At 41.3% G+C, this 19,817-nt stretch overlaps 1 protein-coding gene across 2 annotated transcripts in view; it reads left to right on the forward strand.

The window, feature by feature from the left end:
- LOC109576059 (zinc finger protein 660) overlaps positions 1 to 19,817 on the forward strand; it is a 59,818-nt gene that overhangs the window by 18,439 nt on the left and 21,562 nt on the right. Inside the window, exons 2-4 of one of the 2 annotated variants that reach the window (XM_019984390.2) lie at positions 964 to 1,100; positions 2,013 to 2,128; positions 9,982 to 14,884. In XM_019984390.2, the coding sequence (XP_019839949.2) occupies positions 10,159 to 11,139 (981 nt within the window). In that variant the 5' untranslated portion in view covers positions 964 to 1,100; positions 2,013 to 2,128; positions 9,982 to 10,158 and the 3' untranslated portion in view covers positions 11,140 to 14,884. Of the gene's footprint in view, positions 1 to 963; positions 1,101 to 2,012; positions 2,129 to 9,981; positions 14,885 to 19,817 lie in introns of those variants that run through there. The other variant, XM_070776206.1, reaches the window with a different exon arrangement.

Below are 19,817 nucleotides of genomic sequence, written 5' to 3' on the forward strand. Positions count from 1 at the left end.
CTGCGGAGACTGAGGCGCGGCAGTTCAAGGGGTCGTTGTGGGGCCCCTCTCCCCTCGTTCGGAGCTGGCCCTTTGTCTTGAGTCTTCTCCCACTGTGCTCACTTAGGACTGGGCTGACAGTAGTGACTGAACTGTATCATCCCCGCTGCTAGCCATGGGACCAACCTGGTAAAAGCGGTCCGAGTCTCGCCCAGGCTCCAAAGGCCTCCCCAACACTACGTATTTGATTCAGATCACCAGTATAATCCCTGATGTGTTCCTTGGGAGAAAACGGACCCAGAGAGGAGGGCAGAGTCTTGCCCAAGGTTACTTATTCATTCATTCATTCAACAAATACTTAGCACCAACTAGTGTATTAGATCCGGGGATTACAGTTGTGTACAAGGCAAAACTATATTCTGGTATGGAAGAAATTGAACAATCTTTAACGGTTAGACGCACGGTCTGGGAATCTGAAGGAGGAAAGACAAAACCATCTTTGAGTCCTATCAATCCGGAGAGATAGGTAATCATAAAAAATTCTCCTTCTAGCATCCCATCTAGCTTTAGCCTTATTTCTTCCCGTCTTTAAAGACACTTGACTGAGCAAAGTTTCCCTCATCTCTTTTCTGCAAACTTTTGTTGGAAAGTTGGATTTCAGAGAATTTCTCTGTTCAAGTGCATTTTTCAGAGGAGAATATGGAGACTTATGCTATCAGCAGAACAGTTGAAAAGGAGCGACTGTGGTATGATGGAATGAGGATTTCCTTCGGACACAGAAAACTTATCTCTTACTATACATACAGCCTTCAGCAAGTCATTCAATCTCTGGGAACTTCATTTCCTCATCTTTAAAATGGGAATGATCATCCTTACTGCTCGCAGTTCAGTAGGAAGGGAAGTGACCCAGGGATGGGACATTGCCCTGAATGTCTGCTTGCAATTAAGATCTTAGAATACTCAGGCATTTCTATGTGTTTACAGTGATCCAAGACCCCACTAGGAACTTTTTCACCAAACCCAAAGAAGAGATGAGGCAAGGTCTGTACTGGGCGGAGATCCTTTGGAGTGAGGCTACTGTACACAGGTGTGAAAGTGAGCCATTTTCTTCTCTTCGGCAGGTGAGATCTTTATTGTGATATTAATTAGTTTGGGGATGGGAATCCTACCTGCCAGAAAATGTGGGGACCAGGGCTGAAAGGGAGCATTTCTGAAGAAAAACAGAAGTGAGAGGAGGCCCTCTAGATCCTGAGGAGTAGAATTTGGGGATGGGAGCCTCCCATCCCAAATGTAGTGATGTAGTGGAACTCCAATTTGGGTGTCAGGAGACTTTAACTTGAGTCTTAGCTCTCCTCTAAGTTCCAGTTTCCCCATCTCAAAATTTTTATGAGACTAGGTGGTCTGCAAGGTTCCTCCCAACTCTGACATTCTGAGAATCTCTGAACAGTTACACTAAGTCAGTCTTTTAGGAAATTTAAGCCCTTGGATGGCCCTGTTGAGACAGAACTGCCAAGAATGTCAATATTGTCATGGTATTTAGACAATATGAAGTACCAAAGGGATGAACTGGTGGAGGAGGGATGGAGGTGGTCATGTGTAGAGGGTGCACTTCTCACCATTGTACACCCAGATTAAATTGGCTAGCATCCTGAACTTATTGAATATTTCGAATCAAACATTTATTGAGCCCTCTGTGCCAGGCACTGTGTGGGATACACATATGAATATCATGGGCCCTGTTCTCTTTAGGCTTAGAGCTTAAAGTGTACATGTGAAGAGGAAGAATGCAGACATACACACAAGGAATTACAGTATAAGGCAACCTGATATTACAGATTTATTATGGCATTTTTTTAAGTGCAGAAATTTTTATATGGTCAAATCTATTAGCTTTTTTTTCAGCCTTTGTTTTATGCGTAAGGCCTAGGCCTTTCTCTCCCTGAGATCAAGGTATTTCCTTCTAGTTTTTTTTTTTTTTCCTTGAAATTTTTACATTTCACTCATCTGCTTCTCTTGAATTTATTTATTTTCAGATATTGCCTCTTATTCATCACTCCACTGAAGCTAATCAGTAACCAAAGACCATGTGACTCAAAAGGACCTGAAAGGCTGATGATCCTTGTAAATTAGAGGAATGCAGTCTCCCTAGGTAAAATCTCTGTCTCTCTCGGAATAGAACTCTGCTTTTTGTGAGTGCCTCACAGCCTAAAATGAATGGTACTGCTGAGATGAAGACACTCATCCGTCAGACTCAGGCATTGTGGTCAGAGACCTGTGGGGCCTCTTTGGTCCTATTCCACTTGCTGGTTGCCTGAGGTTGTAGTTTTGTGCCCAGTTGCCTGGATACCCCTAGTGATGTCCTGTCCTTATCGTCTTGTCTGTCTCTTGTCCTCCTTTAGCCAACACCTCATCTCCATACTATCAAGGAATTCTTCCAGAATTTATGACCGAATTTCCCATCTATTTGGGCAGAGGAAAAATAGTTAGGTTTTCTTTTGATCAAACTGTCCTTGAACTAGTGCTCCCTGCTCTACTGAAAAGTCTTGCCTTCTCCTCAGATCTTCCAGAACCACCCTGAGCTTCCTTACTGCACGTCCTTGTACATTTCTTTCTCTCTCCCTGCCCTTTAACCAAAACGTCTATTTTAGCAAGTTTATATATTCTCACGACTTGCTCTGTCCTCTGTATCTTATTCTTAAGTTTGTATTCCTAACATATTCTTCCTCTTGCCTAAAGTGTTTCCCCGCATTTTCATCTTTTTTTTTCTTTTTCTTTTTTTTGGCTTGGACCATTTTAAAAGTCTTTATTGAATTTGTTACAATATTTCTTCCGTTGTTTATGTTCTGGTTTTTAGCCCCCAAACATTTGGGATCTTAGCTCCCTGACCAGAGTTATAATCCACACCTCCTACATTGAAAGTCGAAATCTTCACCAGTGGACTGCCAGGAAAGTCCTTCCCATCTTTCTTAGTGATATTATCATTCTCAATATTCAGATATGAATCTGATGATCTAGAATTCTTTTCTTTAGTCATCCTCTGTATCCAGTCTGATATATGCATATGCTTTTCTGAAAATAGCTGGACTTATTTTCTCTCCTGTCATTATTCTGGACCAGGGTCTTGCTATCTCAGACATCTGTGTATCCATTTAGCAAACATTCAGTCAGCACCGAGAAAGTGGCAGGCCCTCTCATAGTCACCCATACTGCATCCCTAAATTCCCAACTCATTTCCCTTCCTCCATTATTTGTTTCTACTCTAATCCATCTGGGCTAATCTTCCTAAAGCATTTCTTTCCTAATTTCACTTTTGGATAGGGTGATATAAAATTTATTGTCTAAACTTGGGATGCTTTTGTAAATGAATGGGGGAACTATTAATAATGATGCTGTAAAAATTTTTAATATAAAAAATAAAGAATAATGATGTTGTAATATAAGGTATAAACCAGGACTGTTCTGGGAAAACTAGGGTGTATGATTACCCTACTTCTAGGTGGCAAGTTTTGGAGTCTTTCTTTTTAATTTCCTCAATTTACTTCTCATGGGATACCCCACTGCCTCTTTCTTCTGTTTTTCACTTCATGAAACAGAGAAACATGAATGTGCTGGGGGTGGAGGGAGGTCTGGGACTAGGGGAAATGAATGGCATTGCTTGAAGAACTATATTCTTGATAAGTGAGAATGAGATGGAAAGTAACAAGAGAGGAGAATAGCAAGGTAGAAAAAAGAATGTAGAAAATAGAAAGGAAGCTAAGGGTAGATTTCACTCTTCTGTTTAGAACTTTTTTCCCATTGATTGTCAGATTGTATCCATATGTTTTGCCCTGAAATTTCAATGTTCTGGCTGATATCACTTCAGGCAACTTGATTGTTTCATTCCTTCATTTGTTCATTCAAGAGCAACAGAAATTTCGAGTGCTTACTATTTGCCTGGGACTGTGCTTGGAATATGATAAAGAACAAAATGGACAAAAATCCCTGCCTTCATGAAGTTATGGGATAGTGTCACTACCCAATTATTTTCAGTACATCAACCTTGTGCCAGATTCCTTTTGAGAAAACAGTTCTTGCTTATCCTCAGGTTCAGCCAAAGTTCTGCCTTTCTTTTTAAACTTTATTATTTATTTATTTATTTTGGCTGTGCTGTGTGGCATATGGGATCTTAGTTCCCTGACCAGGGATCAAACCTATACCCTCTGCAATGGAAGTGCAGATTCTTAATCACTGTACCACCAGCATTGTCCCATTTCTGCCTTTTTAAAACACCCTTCCCCAAGCATCCCAACCCCAAGTATTCACTCCATCTCCTAGCCCCCTTCATGTCCTGATTGGGTACATTGTAAACTTGTAATTTGTTCTATTAGTGTATTACCATTATGCCACTGTAAGTTCCTTAAATGTAGGTATGATATTGCATGCTTGTATTAGTCTTCTTGGGCAGCCATAGCAAAATTCCACAGACTGGGTGGCTTAAGCATTAGACATTTGTCTTCTCACAGTTCTGGAGGATAGAAGTCCAAGATCAAGGTGACTTGACTGTTTTTGGTTTCTGATGAGGACTCTTCCTGGCTTGTAGATGGCTACCTTCTTGTTGTGTGCTCACATGGCTTCCCTCGGTTTGTGTATGTAGTAGGGAGTGGGCAGGAGTGCAAGTGCAAGTGGTAGGTCTTCTTGTATGGACACATTAATCCTATTGGATCAGGGCTCCACCCTTATAACCTGCTTTAGTCTTAATTACCCCCTTAGAAGTCACATCTCCAAATATAGTCACAATGGGGGCTTGGGATTATACATATGAATTTTGGAGGGATACAGTCAGTGTGTACCAGTCCTTTTTTTTTTTTCATTCAATATGGAGTTGTGTAAATACCTAGCTATTAATGTTTTTCCTGTCCACACCTTTCTGGAAGGCTGCAAGACATATTTGCATAATAGCCTGTAAGGGTAAAATAGATACTGCACTAGCTAACTGGGAAGCATTGGATCAGCCATGCCTAGAAGTGGGGTGCCCAGGGGCTGGCTTCAAGGCACTGTCTTATTCTGAATTTCTAAATTACTTTATTCTAGTAATTATGAAAATCTGTTCCTTTAAGTGAAAGTCACTTAGTTGTGTCCATCTCTTTGCGACCCCATCTACTATACAGTCCATGGAATTCTCCAGGCCAGAATACTGGAGTGGGTAGCCTTTTCCTTCTCCAGGGGATCTTCACAACCCAGGGACTGAACCCAGGTCTCCCGCATTGCAGGTGGGTTCCTTACCAGCTGAGCCACAAGGGAAGCCCAAGAATAGTGGAGTGGGTAGCCTATCCCTTCTCCGGTGGATCTTCTTGACCCAGGAATTGAACCAGGATCTCCTGCATTGCAGGCGGGTTCTTTACCAACTGAGCTATCAGGGAAGCTCCATTCCTCTAAAGTCATTTCCTAACTTTTCATAAATAATATTGTAGAAAGGAAAATAATTAAACAGTAATACAGTTTAGCAGAGGACAATTTGCCAGCAAAATGGGAGGCCTTCATAAGAGCAAATACATAAACATATCTACCTAGTCATCCATCCATTCATTCATACAAACAGTTTCACTTTTCTGCAACGGTGCTTTTTAAAAATTGCTCTGTGTGAGATCCAAAACAGAGATATGTACATGGTAGAGTGTTCAATAATTACTAGTTTAAGAAATGTATGAAGAAAAGAGAAAGTTTCAGAGAAGATTAAAAATAGAAAAGAAGCTGAGAAAAAGCCATCAACTTTCTCAGAACTCTGGAGGTAGCTTCACTAGCTGTCTTATTCGGCTCTGCAGTCCCCTGACTACTTCTCATTGGCTTCCTCCACCTGCTGACTCCTGTTTGATTAGGAGGGTGTAAGCAGCTAGGTGCGAGTGTGCTCAGGCTCCTAAGTATCCTCGTCTCCTACCATTTTCTGTGCCTGCCCTTCTTGTCTTGGGCACAAGTCTGTGTACATGTGCCTGTGTATCATATCAGTGGCACCAATACACTTCTGAGATGTGAACTCCAGCCTTCACAGTTATTTTCTTGCTGGCCTTGAGCACTCACCATTGGATATGTCCCTCCTGCAGAGAGCCTGACTCTGTTTATCACAAAGCTATAAGATAATAAAAATTAGTCAAACTTTTAAGTCTTTATTGAATTTGTAACAATATTGCTTCTGTTTTATGTTTTGAGTTTTTGTCTGCAAGGTATGTAGGCTCTTAACTGCCCGACAAAGGATCGAACCTGCACCCCCTTCAGTGGAAGGCAAAGTTTTAAGCACTGAACTCCCAGTAAAGCACCCAGTCAGTTTTGTTTTTTTTTAATCAGTAGGCAGTACTGCAAAACAATGTCATTCCTTCCAATCCAGTAACTCACTTATGAAAGTTTTATCCTAGGAATATATTTCAATGAGAAGAAAACTTTGTGTGTCTAGAGTGATCATGATAGCATTATTGATAGTAGTTAAACCTCAGGGAACAACAGAAACGTCTGATACTAGCAAAATTATAGGTAAATTGTAATGAGTTTAATTGGTGGTGCGTTATGTAGTCAAAAAATGATACTGAAGTGGAAGTGAAAGTGTTAGTCAGTCAGTCGTGTCCAATTCTTTGTGACCCCATGGATTGTAGCCTGCTAGACTCCTCTGTCCATGTAATTCTCCAGGCAACAGTAGTGAAGTGGGTAGCCATTCCCTTCTCCAGGGGATCTTCCCAACCCAGGGATCAAACCCGGGTCCTGCATTGTGGGCAGATTCTTTATCATCTGAGCCACAAAGGAGTTAATAGCAATATGAAAAATACTTATAAAAAACTAAGTAGAAGAAGTAGAATGCAAAATTGTACTTATTGTATATTTACAACTATCATTATGAATATGGACAAGTCTGAGAAGGAATATAGTAAAAGGAGAATTAGTGATGTGTTAGTATCATGGTGTCATCTTTCAATTTTCTCTTATGACTCAACCTTCTCTAGATTTGAGGTCTACTAGCATTATCTATCAGAGAAGGCAATGGCACCCCACTCCAATACTCTTGCCTGGGAAATTCCATGGATGGAGGAGCCTGTTAGGCTGCAGTCCATGGGGTCGCTAAGAGTCGGACACAACTGAGCGACTTCACTTTCACTTTTCACTTTCATGCATTGGAGAAGGAAATGGCAACCCACTCCAGTGTTCTTGCCTGGAGAATCCCAGGGACTGGGGAGCCTGGTGAGCTGCCGTCTCTGGGGTCGCACAGAGTCGGACACGACTGAAGCAACTTAGCAGCAGCAGCAGCAGTAGAGTTATCTATACATTGGTTTCCCTAGTAACTCAGACAGTAAAGCATCTGCCTGCAAAGCCAGACACCTGGATTCAATCCCTGGGTTGGGAAGATTCCCTGGAGAAAGAAATGGCAACCCACTCCAGTATTCTTGCTAGGAGAATTCCATGCATAGAGGAGCCTGACAGGTTACAGTCCATGGGGTTGCAAAGAGTCAGACAGGACTGAGAGACTAACATACACACACACACACACACATAGTTACTTATATGTTCAGAGTTTGACGTCAAACCAGTTGGGCAATTCCTGCTCCTCTTGACATTGGTTTCATAATATAATCCCCTTTCGGTTGTGCTGTCCTCCGCTCTCACCCTCTTGCTATTTTTTTTTTTTTTTTCAGCTGGTTGGGGAGGGAGGCTTATGTGTGGGATCTTAGTTCCCTGACTAGGGATCAAACCCATGCCCCCTGTGTTGGCATTGTGGAGGCTTAATCACTGGACTGCCAGAGAAGTCCCTCTCTTGCCATCTTTAGATAGTTTACATTGTGCCATGCAAGGTCCTATCAGAGTTTCCCCCTCTATGCTTTAATTAACCCTGTTCCCAAGTTCAGCCTCTCAGGTTCACCACGTAAACTCTGACTGGTAAAAAAACAGACAGACTGAACTTGCACAATGTACCTGGATCCAGTTACAGACCAGCCCCTGCACAGTAGGCTATGATGTGACTAGACTTCAATATTGGAAGAAAAGTGTTATCCCTATCACAACAGAGCTTAAGAAAAGGGATACAGACAGGGACCTAGTACCTATACTAGAGCAAAAAATGAAATCTTAGTCACACTCTAAGATGGAATCCTCATTACTATTTTATGAAACAATTTTGGAGCACCTATTTTGTTCCAGCCACTATATCACTGATGCTAGGGGAATAGGTCAGCATGAACTAAATGCCAAATTGATCTGAAGATTACACATTTGACCTACTGAACTAAAGATCTTTCAGTACATTTTTTTCTAGGGACCATATTATGAGTTCAGTTTAGTTCAGTTCGGTCTCTCAGTCATGTCCAACTCTTTGCGACCCCATGAATCACAGCATGCCAGGCCTCCCTGTCCATCACCAACTCCTGGAGTTCATTCAAACTCATGTCCATTGAGTCGGTGATGCCATCCGGCTATGTCATCCTCTGTCATCCCCTTCTCCTCCTGCCCCCAATCCCTCCCAGCATCAGGGTCTTTTCCAATGAGTCAGCTCTTTGCATAGGTGGCCAAAGTATTGGAGTTTCAGCTTCAGCATCAGTCCTTCCAATGAACACCCAGGACTGATCTCCTTTAGGATGGACTGGTTGGATCTCCTTGCAGTCCAAGGGACTCTCAAGAGTCTTCTCCAACACCACAGTTCAAAAGCATCAATTCTTATTTCATGGCTGCAGTCACCATCTGCACTGATTTTGGAGCCCCCAAAAATAAAGTCTGCCACTGTTTCCACTGTTTCCCCATCTATTTCCCATGAAGTGATGGGACCAGATGCCATGATCTTAGTTTTCTGATTGTTGAGCTTTAAGCCAACTTTTTCACTCTCTTCTTTCAATTTCATCAAGAGGCTCTTTAGTTCCTCTTCACTTTATGCCATAAGGGTGGTGTCATCTGCATATCTGAGGTTATTGAGATTTCTTCCGGCAATCTTGATTCCAGCTTGTGCTTCTTCCAGCCCAGCATTTCTCATGATGTACTCTGCATAGAAGTTAAATAAGCAGGGGGACAATATACAGCCTTGACATACTCCTTTTCCTATTTGGAACCAGTCTGTTGTTCCATGTCCAGTTCTAACTGTTGCTTCCTGACCTGCATACAGGTTTCTCAAGAGGCAGGTCAGGTGGTCTGGTATTCCCATCTCTTGAACAATTTTCCACAGTTTATTGTGATCCACACAGTCAAAGGCTTTGGCATAGTCAATAAAGCAGAAATATATGTTTTTCTGGAACTCTCTTGCTTTTTCAATGATCCAGCAGATGTTGGCAATTTGACCTCTGGTTCCTCTGCCTTTTCTAAAACCAGCTTGAACATCTGGAAGTTCACAGTTCCCATATTGCTGAAGCCTGGCTTGGAGAATTTTGAGCATTACTTTACTAGCATGTGAGATGAGTGCAATTGTGCGATAGTTTGAGCATTCTTTGGCATTGCCTTTCTTTGGGATTGGAATGAAAACTGACCTTTTCCAGTCCTGTGGCCACTGCTGAGTTTTCCAAACTTGCTGGCATATTGAGTGCAGCACTTTCACAGCATCATCTTTCAGGATTTTAAATAGCTCCACTGGAATTCCATCACCTCCACTAGCTTTGTTCATAGTGATGCTTTCTAAGGCCCACTTGACTTCACATTCCAGGATGTCCGGCTCTAGGTGAGTGATCACATCATATTGAGTTAGATGGCTCCGATTCTGGGAGCAGATCATAAAATAGGAAGAAACCAGGGTGGGTTTTATATTACTCATTATTCATTCTAATACTGCACCTGTTGGGCTCCTCTCAGTCCCTTGCTTTCCATAAGCTTCCTCTTTCCATAAGTTTCCTTGCCTTTACCTTAGCCTCTATGTCTAACCTCATTTTTCTCATCTTTTTGATCAGTCTTCCCAGCCTTACTTTTCCATGTGAGATCCTGTGGTCCACCACATCTTGTTATCCTTGGATAGTTCTCCTTCCTTTAGTATAGAGAGCAGGTGACATGTGCAAATTCTGTTTCTTCTTTCAGATGGTGAAATGAGGACTGAGGAAGTATTGATTCCAAAATATCATTCCTGAAAAATCAAAGTCTCAACTTTCAAGAGAGCAACACAGAGGTATTGCCAAGGAAGTCAAAATTTTGAAAGCACTTTTGAAGGGAAAGAAAAGACTCGAGGGGCCACTGGGATGCTCCAAGCAAGAGACAATGAGGAGAAAGACAAGAAACTTCAAACAGAAGACAGTTCGAGACAATAAAACACTCACAGAAGTGAGTGACCAAGAATCTGGAAAAGATGGCCCTACAATAAATGAGAGAATTCAGGCTGCAAAGAGACAGTATGTATGTACTGAGTGTGGGAAAGCCTTTAGTCAAAGTGCAAACCTCACAGTACATGAACGAATCCACACAGGAGAGAAACCCTATAAGTGTAAGGAGTGTGGAAAAGCCTTTAGTCATAGCTCCAACCTCGTTGTTCATCGGAGAATCCACACAGGATTGAAGCCGTACACGTGCAGCGAATGTGGGAAATCTTTCAGTGGTAAGTCCCACCTTATTCGGCACCAGGGAATCCACAGTGGGGAGAAAACCTATGAATGTAAGGAGTGTGGGAAAGCCTTTAGTCGGAGTTCTGGCCTGATTTCCCATCACAGAGTTCACACTGGTGAGAAGCCCTACACCTGTATTGAATGTGGGAAAGCCTTTAGCCGCAGTTCAAATCTTACTCAACATCAGAGAATGCACAAAGGGAAAAAAGTTTACAAGTGTAAGGAGTGTGGGAAAACATGTGTTTCTAATACAAAGATTATGGACCATCAGAGAATTCACACTGGCGAGAAGCCTTATGAATGCGATGAGTGTGGAAAAGCGTTCATCTTAAAGAAGACCCTTAATGAACATCAGCGACTTCATCGTAGAGAGAAACCCTACAAATGTAATGAGTGTGGGAAAGCTTTTACTTCTAATCGAAATCTTATTGATCATCAGAGAGTTCACACTGGAGAAAAACCCTATAAATGTAATGAGTGTGGAAAAACCTTCAGGCAGACTTCTCAAGTGATTCTACATTTGAGAACCCACACGAAGGAGAAACCTTATAAGTGCAGTGAGTGTGGGAAGGCCTATCGTTACAGCTCACAGCTTATTCAACATCAGAGAAAGCATAATGAGGAGAAAGAAATGTCATAAATAACATATTGTTACAAAGTGGAGCTAATTGCTGCTTTTGGAAAAGCAGTTTTTCAGTATTATCAACCTTAATTCTTTAAGAATCCACACAGGGAAAGTAATCAGAAGTAGACAAAGATTAACAGAAGGGAGTATTCGTGCCAGCATCATGTAAAACTGGAGGAAGAAAACTAAATTTTCGACACAATTGGGTTTAAGTGAATGATGGTCTATCCATAAGATGGCTTTGCATCCATTGTAAAAATTTTTTAAAATATTTAGTGCCATGGAAGAAATGATTTGAATAAAATGGAAGAGAAATGAAAGAGAAAAACAATGAAATATCCAAAATTTTCAAAAATTTATGCAAAGGAAAAAATGGAAATGAAATAATACCAAGCCAAAATATTAACAATGATTATCTTTGAGTAATAGGATTATAGGTAATTTCTATTTTCTTCTTTATACTTTTCTATGCTTTTTAGATTTTCTACAGTGAGAATGTACCACTTTTATATTCAGGGGAGAAAAAGTAGAGTATTTTTTAAATGCAATGAGCACATACTCATTTTCATTCAACAGTGTTATGAAGGTTACAGACTCTAAAGTCCTAGGACTGCACCCTAATACTGACCTTAGTAGAAGGGGAACCCTCAGCAAGTCACTTCCTTTTAGAGCCTGTTTCCTGTGTATTATATCATAAATACCAGTTGTTGGCTTTTGCAGTTTTAAGATAAACTGACTTTACAGTCAACAAAATATCTAATCCACTTTCTTAATCACTTTTAGGTTAAAAGAAAACAGTAAAAATTTACTGTATTCTCTCCCACTGCTGTAGAAGGATCCAGAGAGAATAAAGAACCACCTAGGCTCCATCTTATCAATATATGTCTACAGAACCAGATAAAAATACCCCCTTATGAAATTGAAACAATTGCAGTTTCATAACCTTTAAAGAGAGTCAGCATAATCTAACACAAGGGGAATACTACCTTCACATGTTTCATAGACTTTAGTAGCTAAAATTGCAGAGTTTTGGGTCAGAGATATATAAGTTCTAATTCCAGATCTACTATGCACTAGCTTGCCAGTTTTGGACAAGTCCCTTAAGTGCTCTGAGCTGTAGGTTTATCTGTAAAATGGGAGTAACTTCCTACCTCACCGGATTGCTGTGAGGATTAAATAAGATAATGCCCTTAAATGTGTGACCAGCCTTTATGTCCAGCCCTCTGAGAAGGCCTTAATCTGTTTTCAATAAGTATTTTAAACTTTTAAGACAGCTCAGAATCTGGGAAACCTTAGAATTGCCCCATTCTTAACTCAGTGGTTCCTCCTCCTTTGTATACAATGAATGCCTAAGCCTGACACCATTTGTCTTCTGCATGTAGTGATACATTGTTTCAGGAACTACTGAGGATTTGATATCCCATTTGTAGAAGAAAATGGAGTCTCAAGTGAGGTTAGGTGACTGGCTAATAAGTGGTTTAAGCCAAAATTTGAAGTCAGATCAGACTTTCAAGTCCATGCTTTCTGTGTTTTACCAAAGTGCCTCTGCCCATCATGATGGTTCTGTGAGTGGGAGACCGAGAAGTTGGGATTCTCCTGACTAGCCACTTCTATGAAAGGTGGTTGATGATATATGGACAATTATAGGTTGATCATGGTTTCATAAGGAAGGTGCTAAAAAGAAGTGGATGGTATGAAGCATATATTTGGGTGGAAAGAGATTGTTTAGTTTTTGTCCTATTTTGTTTGATAGGATAATGGCTTATATATAATTTTGTGCTATAATAGTCCCTCTTTGCATAGTTATTCAAAGCATGGTTTCCAGGCTCTGTTGCTGTGTTCAGGGGTAGGACTGTTGTATCATTGGTCACCCTTGGGTAGGCACTTCCCCAAGAGTCTGGGTGGACACAAGGGAAGGTCACTCACTTGTGACTGTGGCTAGACAGAACTGTAGCAGGAAGGGACTTGCATCATTTTTCCCTAGTCATGTGTCCTTTTCAAAATTCTACAAGGAGGGTGTAATTAATATTTTATGCCTTTTGTCATGCCAGCCATTCTCAGCTGCTGATTACCTGTATGGAAACTCCCATGACTAATGTCTTCTGGCCCTGCTAAAACAGCTTTATAAGAAAACAGGAAACGAAATTCCTGTGTGCCTGTTGGTATTTTTTAAGCATTTATTATTGCTTAGCAGAGTTTTTGATGCTTCTGATACTGCTGAGCAAAACATTTTTCCACCACTGTGTCATAGTGTCTGAAATTCTTTCTTCAAATAGCCTTTCTTTTTCATCTTAGAAAACTCTGTGGTCTCCAAGAATAAGTATCTTCTAGGAAGGAAGCCAGAGAAGGCAATGGCACCCCACTCCAGTACTCTTGCCTGGAAAATCCCATGGGCAGCGGAATCTGGTAGGCTGCAGTCCATGGGGTCGCTAAGAGTCGGACACAGCTGAGCGACTTCACTTTCACTTTTCACTTTCATGCATTGGAGGAGGAAATGGCAACCCACTTCAGTATTCTTGCCTGGAGAATCCCAGGGATGCGGGAGTCTGGTTGGCTTCCATCTATGGGGTCGCACAGAGTCGGACACAACTGAAGCGACTTAGCAGCAGCAGCAGCAGAAAGGAAGCCAGAGGTCTGAATAAATTGACATTTCTTACCCAGGCAAGCCAAGATAATGGACCCAGGAGGAGGCCCTCAGTAGCTTCTAATCTTCTAGGCTGATACCTATCTTAAGCTGCAGGAGTAAATGTTAATAAGTATGCTCTATACTCTTTCATATACCTATTCTGCAATGTAGTTTGAACTGACCGGCTCACCTTTCTGCAGAAGTTTTTTAAGACTACCAGCTGCCTGTTTCAGTCAACATTTAATTTTGCAGTTCTTACCATTCTTTCAAGCCCTTTTATGATACACTCTGAAATTCAAGTTCTGTCTGTTTAAATGTTTTTTTCCAACTTCCTGTTCTAATGGAAGCCTGGTTGTTCCCTAACAGCAGTGCTTCCTCTGCAGTTCCTCAATTGCTAGTTTTTGTCTCCCGCAACCCATTTACCTCTCTGTATGCCATTTCTTCTCTATTCTGTCAAAACCTCAACTCTCTTGAAATGCGTGTCACTCAACTACTGTGTATTGTCCATCTCTGTTTCTGTCATCTGCTGGTTTCCTGTGCACTCACATTTACTCACTTGTTTTTACTACCCTGAATATTCCCAAGGAATATGAAGTCAGTATTTTTTGACCATAGATACCCTGTATGTAGAATTGCTTTGGTGTGAACTAGAAATATATATATCTGTTTTAAGTTGTGAGAAAAAGTGTGAAGTTAAAATGTTATGTAGCCTTGATTAAAGGGAAATCTGAAAGACAAAGAATCTTGCATAGAGAGATGAATGTCTCCCTAGATTTAGAGATATTTTTCATTGATGGTGTGTACTATGTTAGATCTTATTAGGAACTCAGAAGAAAATTTAAACCAAAAAGAGCTTTAAATAGTAACAGCATTTTCATGACCATGAATCCCATAAGACTATATTTCATTTTCAGCTCTGTATCCTGAGTGACAGAATTGCTTTTTAAATGTTTTTCCATTCAATATAAATAAAATAGTATGTTCATATTGTTAGGTTGTTTTTAGAAACTAGACTGTCTATCTTCACCTCTGATGTTATAAAACTGGAGTCATAACACTTTTGCTAAAAATGGTTATAATTCCTCCAATAAATATCTGTTGTTATTTCCTTATTATAAATATCACTAAATTTTTTTTCTTTTGCTTCCTTCCTTTATTCAGATTGGGAAGAAAACAGTTCAATTTGCTTTTCTTTAAGCAGATGCTTTTGGAATGAAGATGTGATTCTGGCTTGTTTCACATTCAAACACAACATGAAGCTTGTTATTTTCATACTCTTAATAGAGTTGTTCCTCAGTAACTGCAGGGGATTGGGTCCAGGACCCCCAACACCATACCAAAATCAAAGGATACTCAAGTCTTTTCTATAAAATGGCAAACTATTACATATAACCTATGCACGTCCTCCAGTATACTTTAAATCATCTTTAGATTACTTATAAAATGTAATACAATGTAAATGCTTTGTATATAGTTGTAAATGCAATGAAAATAATGCATATAAATAGTTGCCAGTATGGCAAATTCAGGATTTGCTTTTTGGAACTTTCTGAAGTTTTTTCATTTTTAATATTTTTTACCTGTATTGGGTTAAATACATGATGCAGAACCCACAGATATAGAGGGCCAACTCTACAAAAGTAGAGCTCTAGCCATTAGAAATTGTCCTTCTGGGATTTCCCTGGCAGTCCAAAGGTTAAGACTCCACACTTCCAATGCAAGGGATGCAGATTCAATCCCTGGTGGGGGAACTAAAATTACACATGCTGTGTGGCCAAAAAAACAAAATGTCCTCTTCTGTTATTTCGCTGGAGAACTTGTATAGCAAGTTATTGTCCCATCCCCTCTCTGGTCTCATCTCTGTTCAAACCTATACTATTATATAGACATCCTTTGGCTGTATAAAACCAGCATGTTCCCTGAGGTACATTTCTACTCCAGAAGGCAAATTTGTGAGGGGTCCAAAGGAGATGGCTAATTCCTTTTTGGGCAATGTAGATACAGGACTTCACTAGTTCTCACTCCTTCCACTGACCATTTTAAATCCACACAGCACAATTTGATCAATAAGGACTGTAGCCATGACAAAGCTATAACCATTCTTTTAAGTTCAATGATTCCCAAATCTAGGAATCACAAAAAGTAATTTCACATATACACGTGTATTTCCCAAGCCCACAAAATTAGCATATTTGGGTCAGGGTATAGGACTCTATTGGAGAAGGAAATGGCAACCCACTCTAGTATTCTTGCATGAAAAATCCCATGGACAGACGAGCTTGCAGGCTACAGTCCAGAGGGTCCCCAGGAGTTGGACCCAACTGGGCTCGATAAAGGACAGAAATGGTATGGACCTAACAGAAGCAGAAGATATTAAGAAGAGGTGGCAGGAATACACAAAAGAACTGTACAAAAAAGATGTTCATGATCAAGATAATCACGATGGTGTGATCACTCTCCTAGAGCCAGACATCCTGGAATGTGAAGTCAAGTGGGCCTTAGAAGGCATCACTATGAACAAAGCTAGTGGAGGTGATGGAATTCCAGTTGAGCTATTTCAAATCCTGAAAGATGATGCTGTGAAAGTGCTGCACTCAATATGCCAGCAAATTTGGAAAACTCAGCAGTGGCCACAGGACTGGAAAAGGTCAGTTTTCATTCCAATCCCGAAGAAAGGCAATGCCAAAGAATGCTCAAACTACAGCACAATTGCACTCGTCTCACACGCTAGTAAAGTAATGCTCAAAATTCTCCAAGCCAGGCTTCAGCAATATGGGAACTGTGAACTTCCAGATGTTCAAGCTGGTTTTAGAAAAGGCAGAGGAACCAGAGATCAAATTGCCAACATCCGCTGGATCATTGAAAAAGCAAGAGAGTTCCAGAAAAACATATATTTCTACTTTATTGACTATGCCAAAGCCTTTGACTGTATGGATCACAATAAACTGGAAAATTCTTCAAGAGATGGGAATACCAGACCACCTGACCTGCCTCTTGAGAAACCTGTATGCAGGTCAGGAAGCAACAGTTAGAACTGGACATGGAACAACAGACTGGTTCCAAATAGGAAAAGGAGTATGTCAAGGCTGTATATTGTCCCCCTGCTTATTTAACTTCTATGCAGAGTACATCATGAGAAACAGTGGACTGGAAGAAGCACAAGCTGGAATCAAGATTGCCGGGAGAAATACCAATAACCTCTGATATGCAGATGACACCACCCTTATGGCAGAAAGTGAAGAGGAACTAAAGGGCCTCTTGATGAAATTGAAAGAAGAGAGTGAAAAAGTTGGCTTAAAGCTCAACATTCAGAAGACTAAGATCATGGCATCTGGTCCCATCACTTCAAGGGAAATAGATGGGTAAACAGTGGAAACAGTGTCAGACTTTATTTTTGGGGGCTCCAAAATCACTGCAGATGGTGACTGCAGCCATGAAATTAAAAGACGCTTACTCCTTGGAAGAAAAGTTATGACCAACCTAGATAGCATATTCAAAAGCAGAGACAGTACTTTGCCAACAAAGGTCTGTCTAGTCAAGGCTATTGTTTTTCCGGTGGTCATGTATGGATGTGAGAGTTGGACTGTGAACAAAGCTGAGTGCTGAAGAATTGATGCTTTTGAACTGTGGTGTTGGAGAAGACTCTTGAGAGTCCCTTGGACTGCAAGGAGATCCAACCAGTCCATTCTGAAGGAGATCAGCCCTGGGATTTCTTTGGAAGGAATGATGCTGAAGCTGAAACTCCAGTACTTTGGCGACCTCATGCAAAGAGTTGACTCGTTGGAAAAGACTCTGATGCTGGGATGGATTGGGGGCAAGAGGAGAAGGGGACGACAGAGGATGAGATGGCTGGATGGCATCACCAACTCGATGGATGTGAGTCTGAGTGAACTCCGGGAGTTGGTGATGGACAGGGAGGCCTGGCGTGCTGCAATTCATGGGGTCACAAAGAGTCGGACACGACTGAGTGACTAAAGTGAGCTACTAAGCACACATGCACTAGGAATCTATGTAAAACAAAACTTTTAAAGCAGGAGTTTAAGGAAGATCTCCATGAGGAACCTTGACTCTTTACATGGCTATTTTTGTCATAATTATCCATTTTACCTCAGAAAAATCTACAAATCACAAAATTACTGAGACATATACCAGAGTTTGTGTAATCATAACAAATTAGCAACCAGTTTACTGAGTGAAAGAAAATGCTGTCACATTTGCAATGTTGGTTTAACCACAGAGTTGAGCAGATTCGTGTTTTAAAAAATTATAGGACTTACATGGTGGCCCAGTGGTTAAGAATCTGCCTGCCAATGCAGGAAACATGGATTTGATCCCCTTGTTCAGTAAGATCCAACATGCCATGGAGCAACTAAGCCCTTGCGCCACAACTCTTGAAGCCCATTAGGCCCTAGAGCCTGTGATTCACATGGGGAAGCCACTGCAATGAGAAGCCCGTGTACTACAACCAGAACTAGAGAGTAGCCCCAGCTCACTGCAACTAGAGAAAAGTCTGCACACTGCAATGAAGACCCAGCACAGCCAAAAATTAAGTTTTTTTTAAATAAAAAATTGTAGTAGAACAAAATGGTGAACAAGATAAAAATAGTCCTTTGGCTATGACACAGCATAGAAATGTTGGATAAAACTTAAACATCCTTTTAGAGGTCTTTCAGAGAGTAAAATAATCCTCAGAGCCTAGGATAAAGAAGTGGAAGTCAGATAAATGAGTGATTGTGTGCCATGTGGCAGTTTGCTGATCCTGGTCATCAAAGGACATAGACTTTAGCAACCACAAGGGCAGGGATTTGAGTCCCTGCACCTCACAGCCTGTGGGATCTTAGCTACCTGACCAGGGCTGAACCTGTGCCCCCTGCCGTGGAAGCGTGGAGTCATAAGCCCTGGACCACCAGGGAGGTCCTCCCATTCATGCTTTGAGACCTATAAAGTACTATCTCCTGGTTCTCTTCCTATTTGGTTGGGTGTTGGGTCCTTACCCTCTGTCTGCTTAGTATTTATCACTCTCTGGTGCATTTTGTATTTTCTGTCTATCCTCCCTAGAAATGTAATGTAAACTTACATTTCTAGGGACTTCACCTCTTTATGCAAGGAGATCCAACCAGTCCATTCTGAAGGAGATCAGCCCTGGGATTTCTTTGGAAGGAATGATGCTAAAGCTGAAACTCCAGTACTTTGGCCACCTCATGCAAAGAGTTGACTCATTGGAAAAGACTCTGATGCTGGGAGGGATTGGGGGCAAGAGGAGAAGGGGATGACAGAGGATGAGATGGCTGGATGGCATCACTGACTCGATGGACGTGAGTCTGAGTGAACTCTGGGAGTTGGTGATGGACAGGGAGGCCTGGCGTGCTGTGATTCATGGGGTCGCAAAGAGTCAGACACGACTGAGCGACTGATCTGATCTGATCTGATCACCTCTTTATTGTCCTTAGTGCCTAGAACATTGTCTAGCACATTAGTACTCAGTAAATTGTTGTTGAATGAACAAAGGAGCAGAGAATGAGATGTTTAAGCAAGTGTTCAGTGAAAGCTAGAAGAAAACATATCAATAGAATAACACCTTGCTCATTTAACAAGCATTCGTCTAGCACCTACTGTGGCTTTGTGCTAGGTGCTAAGTGTATGTGGAATCCATATAGTTGTTAGGGGAAGCACACTGATTGAAACCATCCACCCTGGCCAGGCACCATAGTAACTATTTGCATGAGTTGTTTAATGACAGGAGATCCTGATAAGGAATACGGAACTAATAAGCCACCACCAACCAGAAGAGTTTGCGAAAGGTTGAAAGGAGACACCACGTGCCCGTCCACTTCCCGGAATCCCTCTCGCTAGTATCCATCTTGGCTGAGCGATGCGTGCGCCACCAGGAAAGACTCTGAATTAGAATGATTGGCCAAAGACCACCTGGAAGCTAATCCCATCACCATAAAACCCGAGACTGTGAGCCATGCAGCAGAGCAGTTCTCCTGGGTTCCCTTACCCTACTGCTCTCCACCTGGGTGCCCTTTCCCAATAAAATCTCTTGCTTTGTCAGCAGATGTGTCTC

The sequence above is a fragment of the Bos indicus genome, chromosome 22 (assembly GCF_029378745.1).
Source record: "Bos indicus isolate NIAB-ARS_2022 breed Sahiwal x Tharparkar chromosome 22, NIAB-ARS_B.indTharparkar_mat_pri_1.0, whole genome shotgun sequence".
Lineage (NCBI taxonomy): Eukaryota > Metazoa > Chordata > Mammalia > Artiodactyla > Bovidae > Bos > Bos indicus.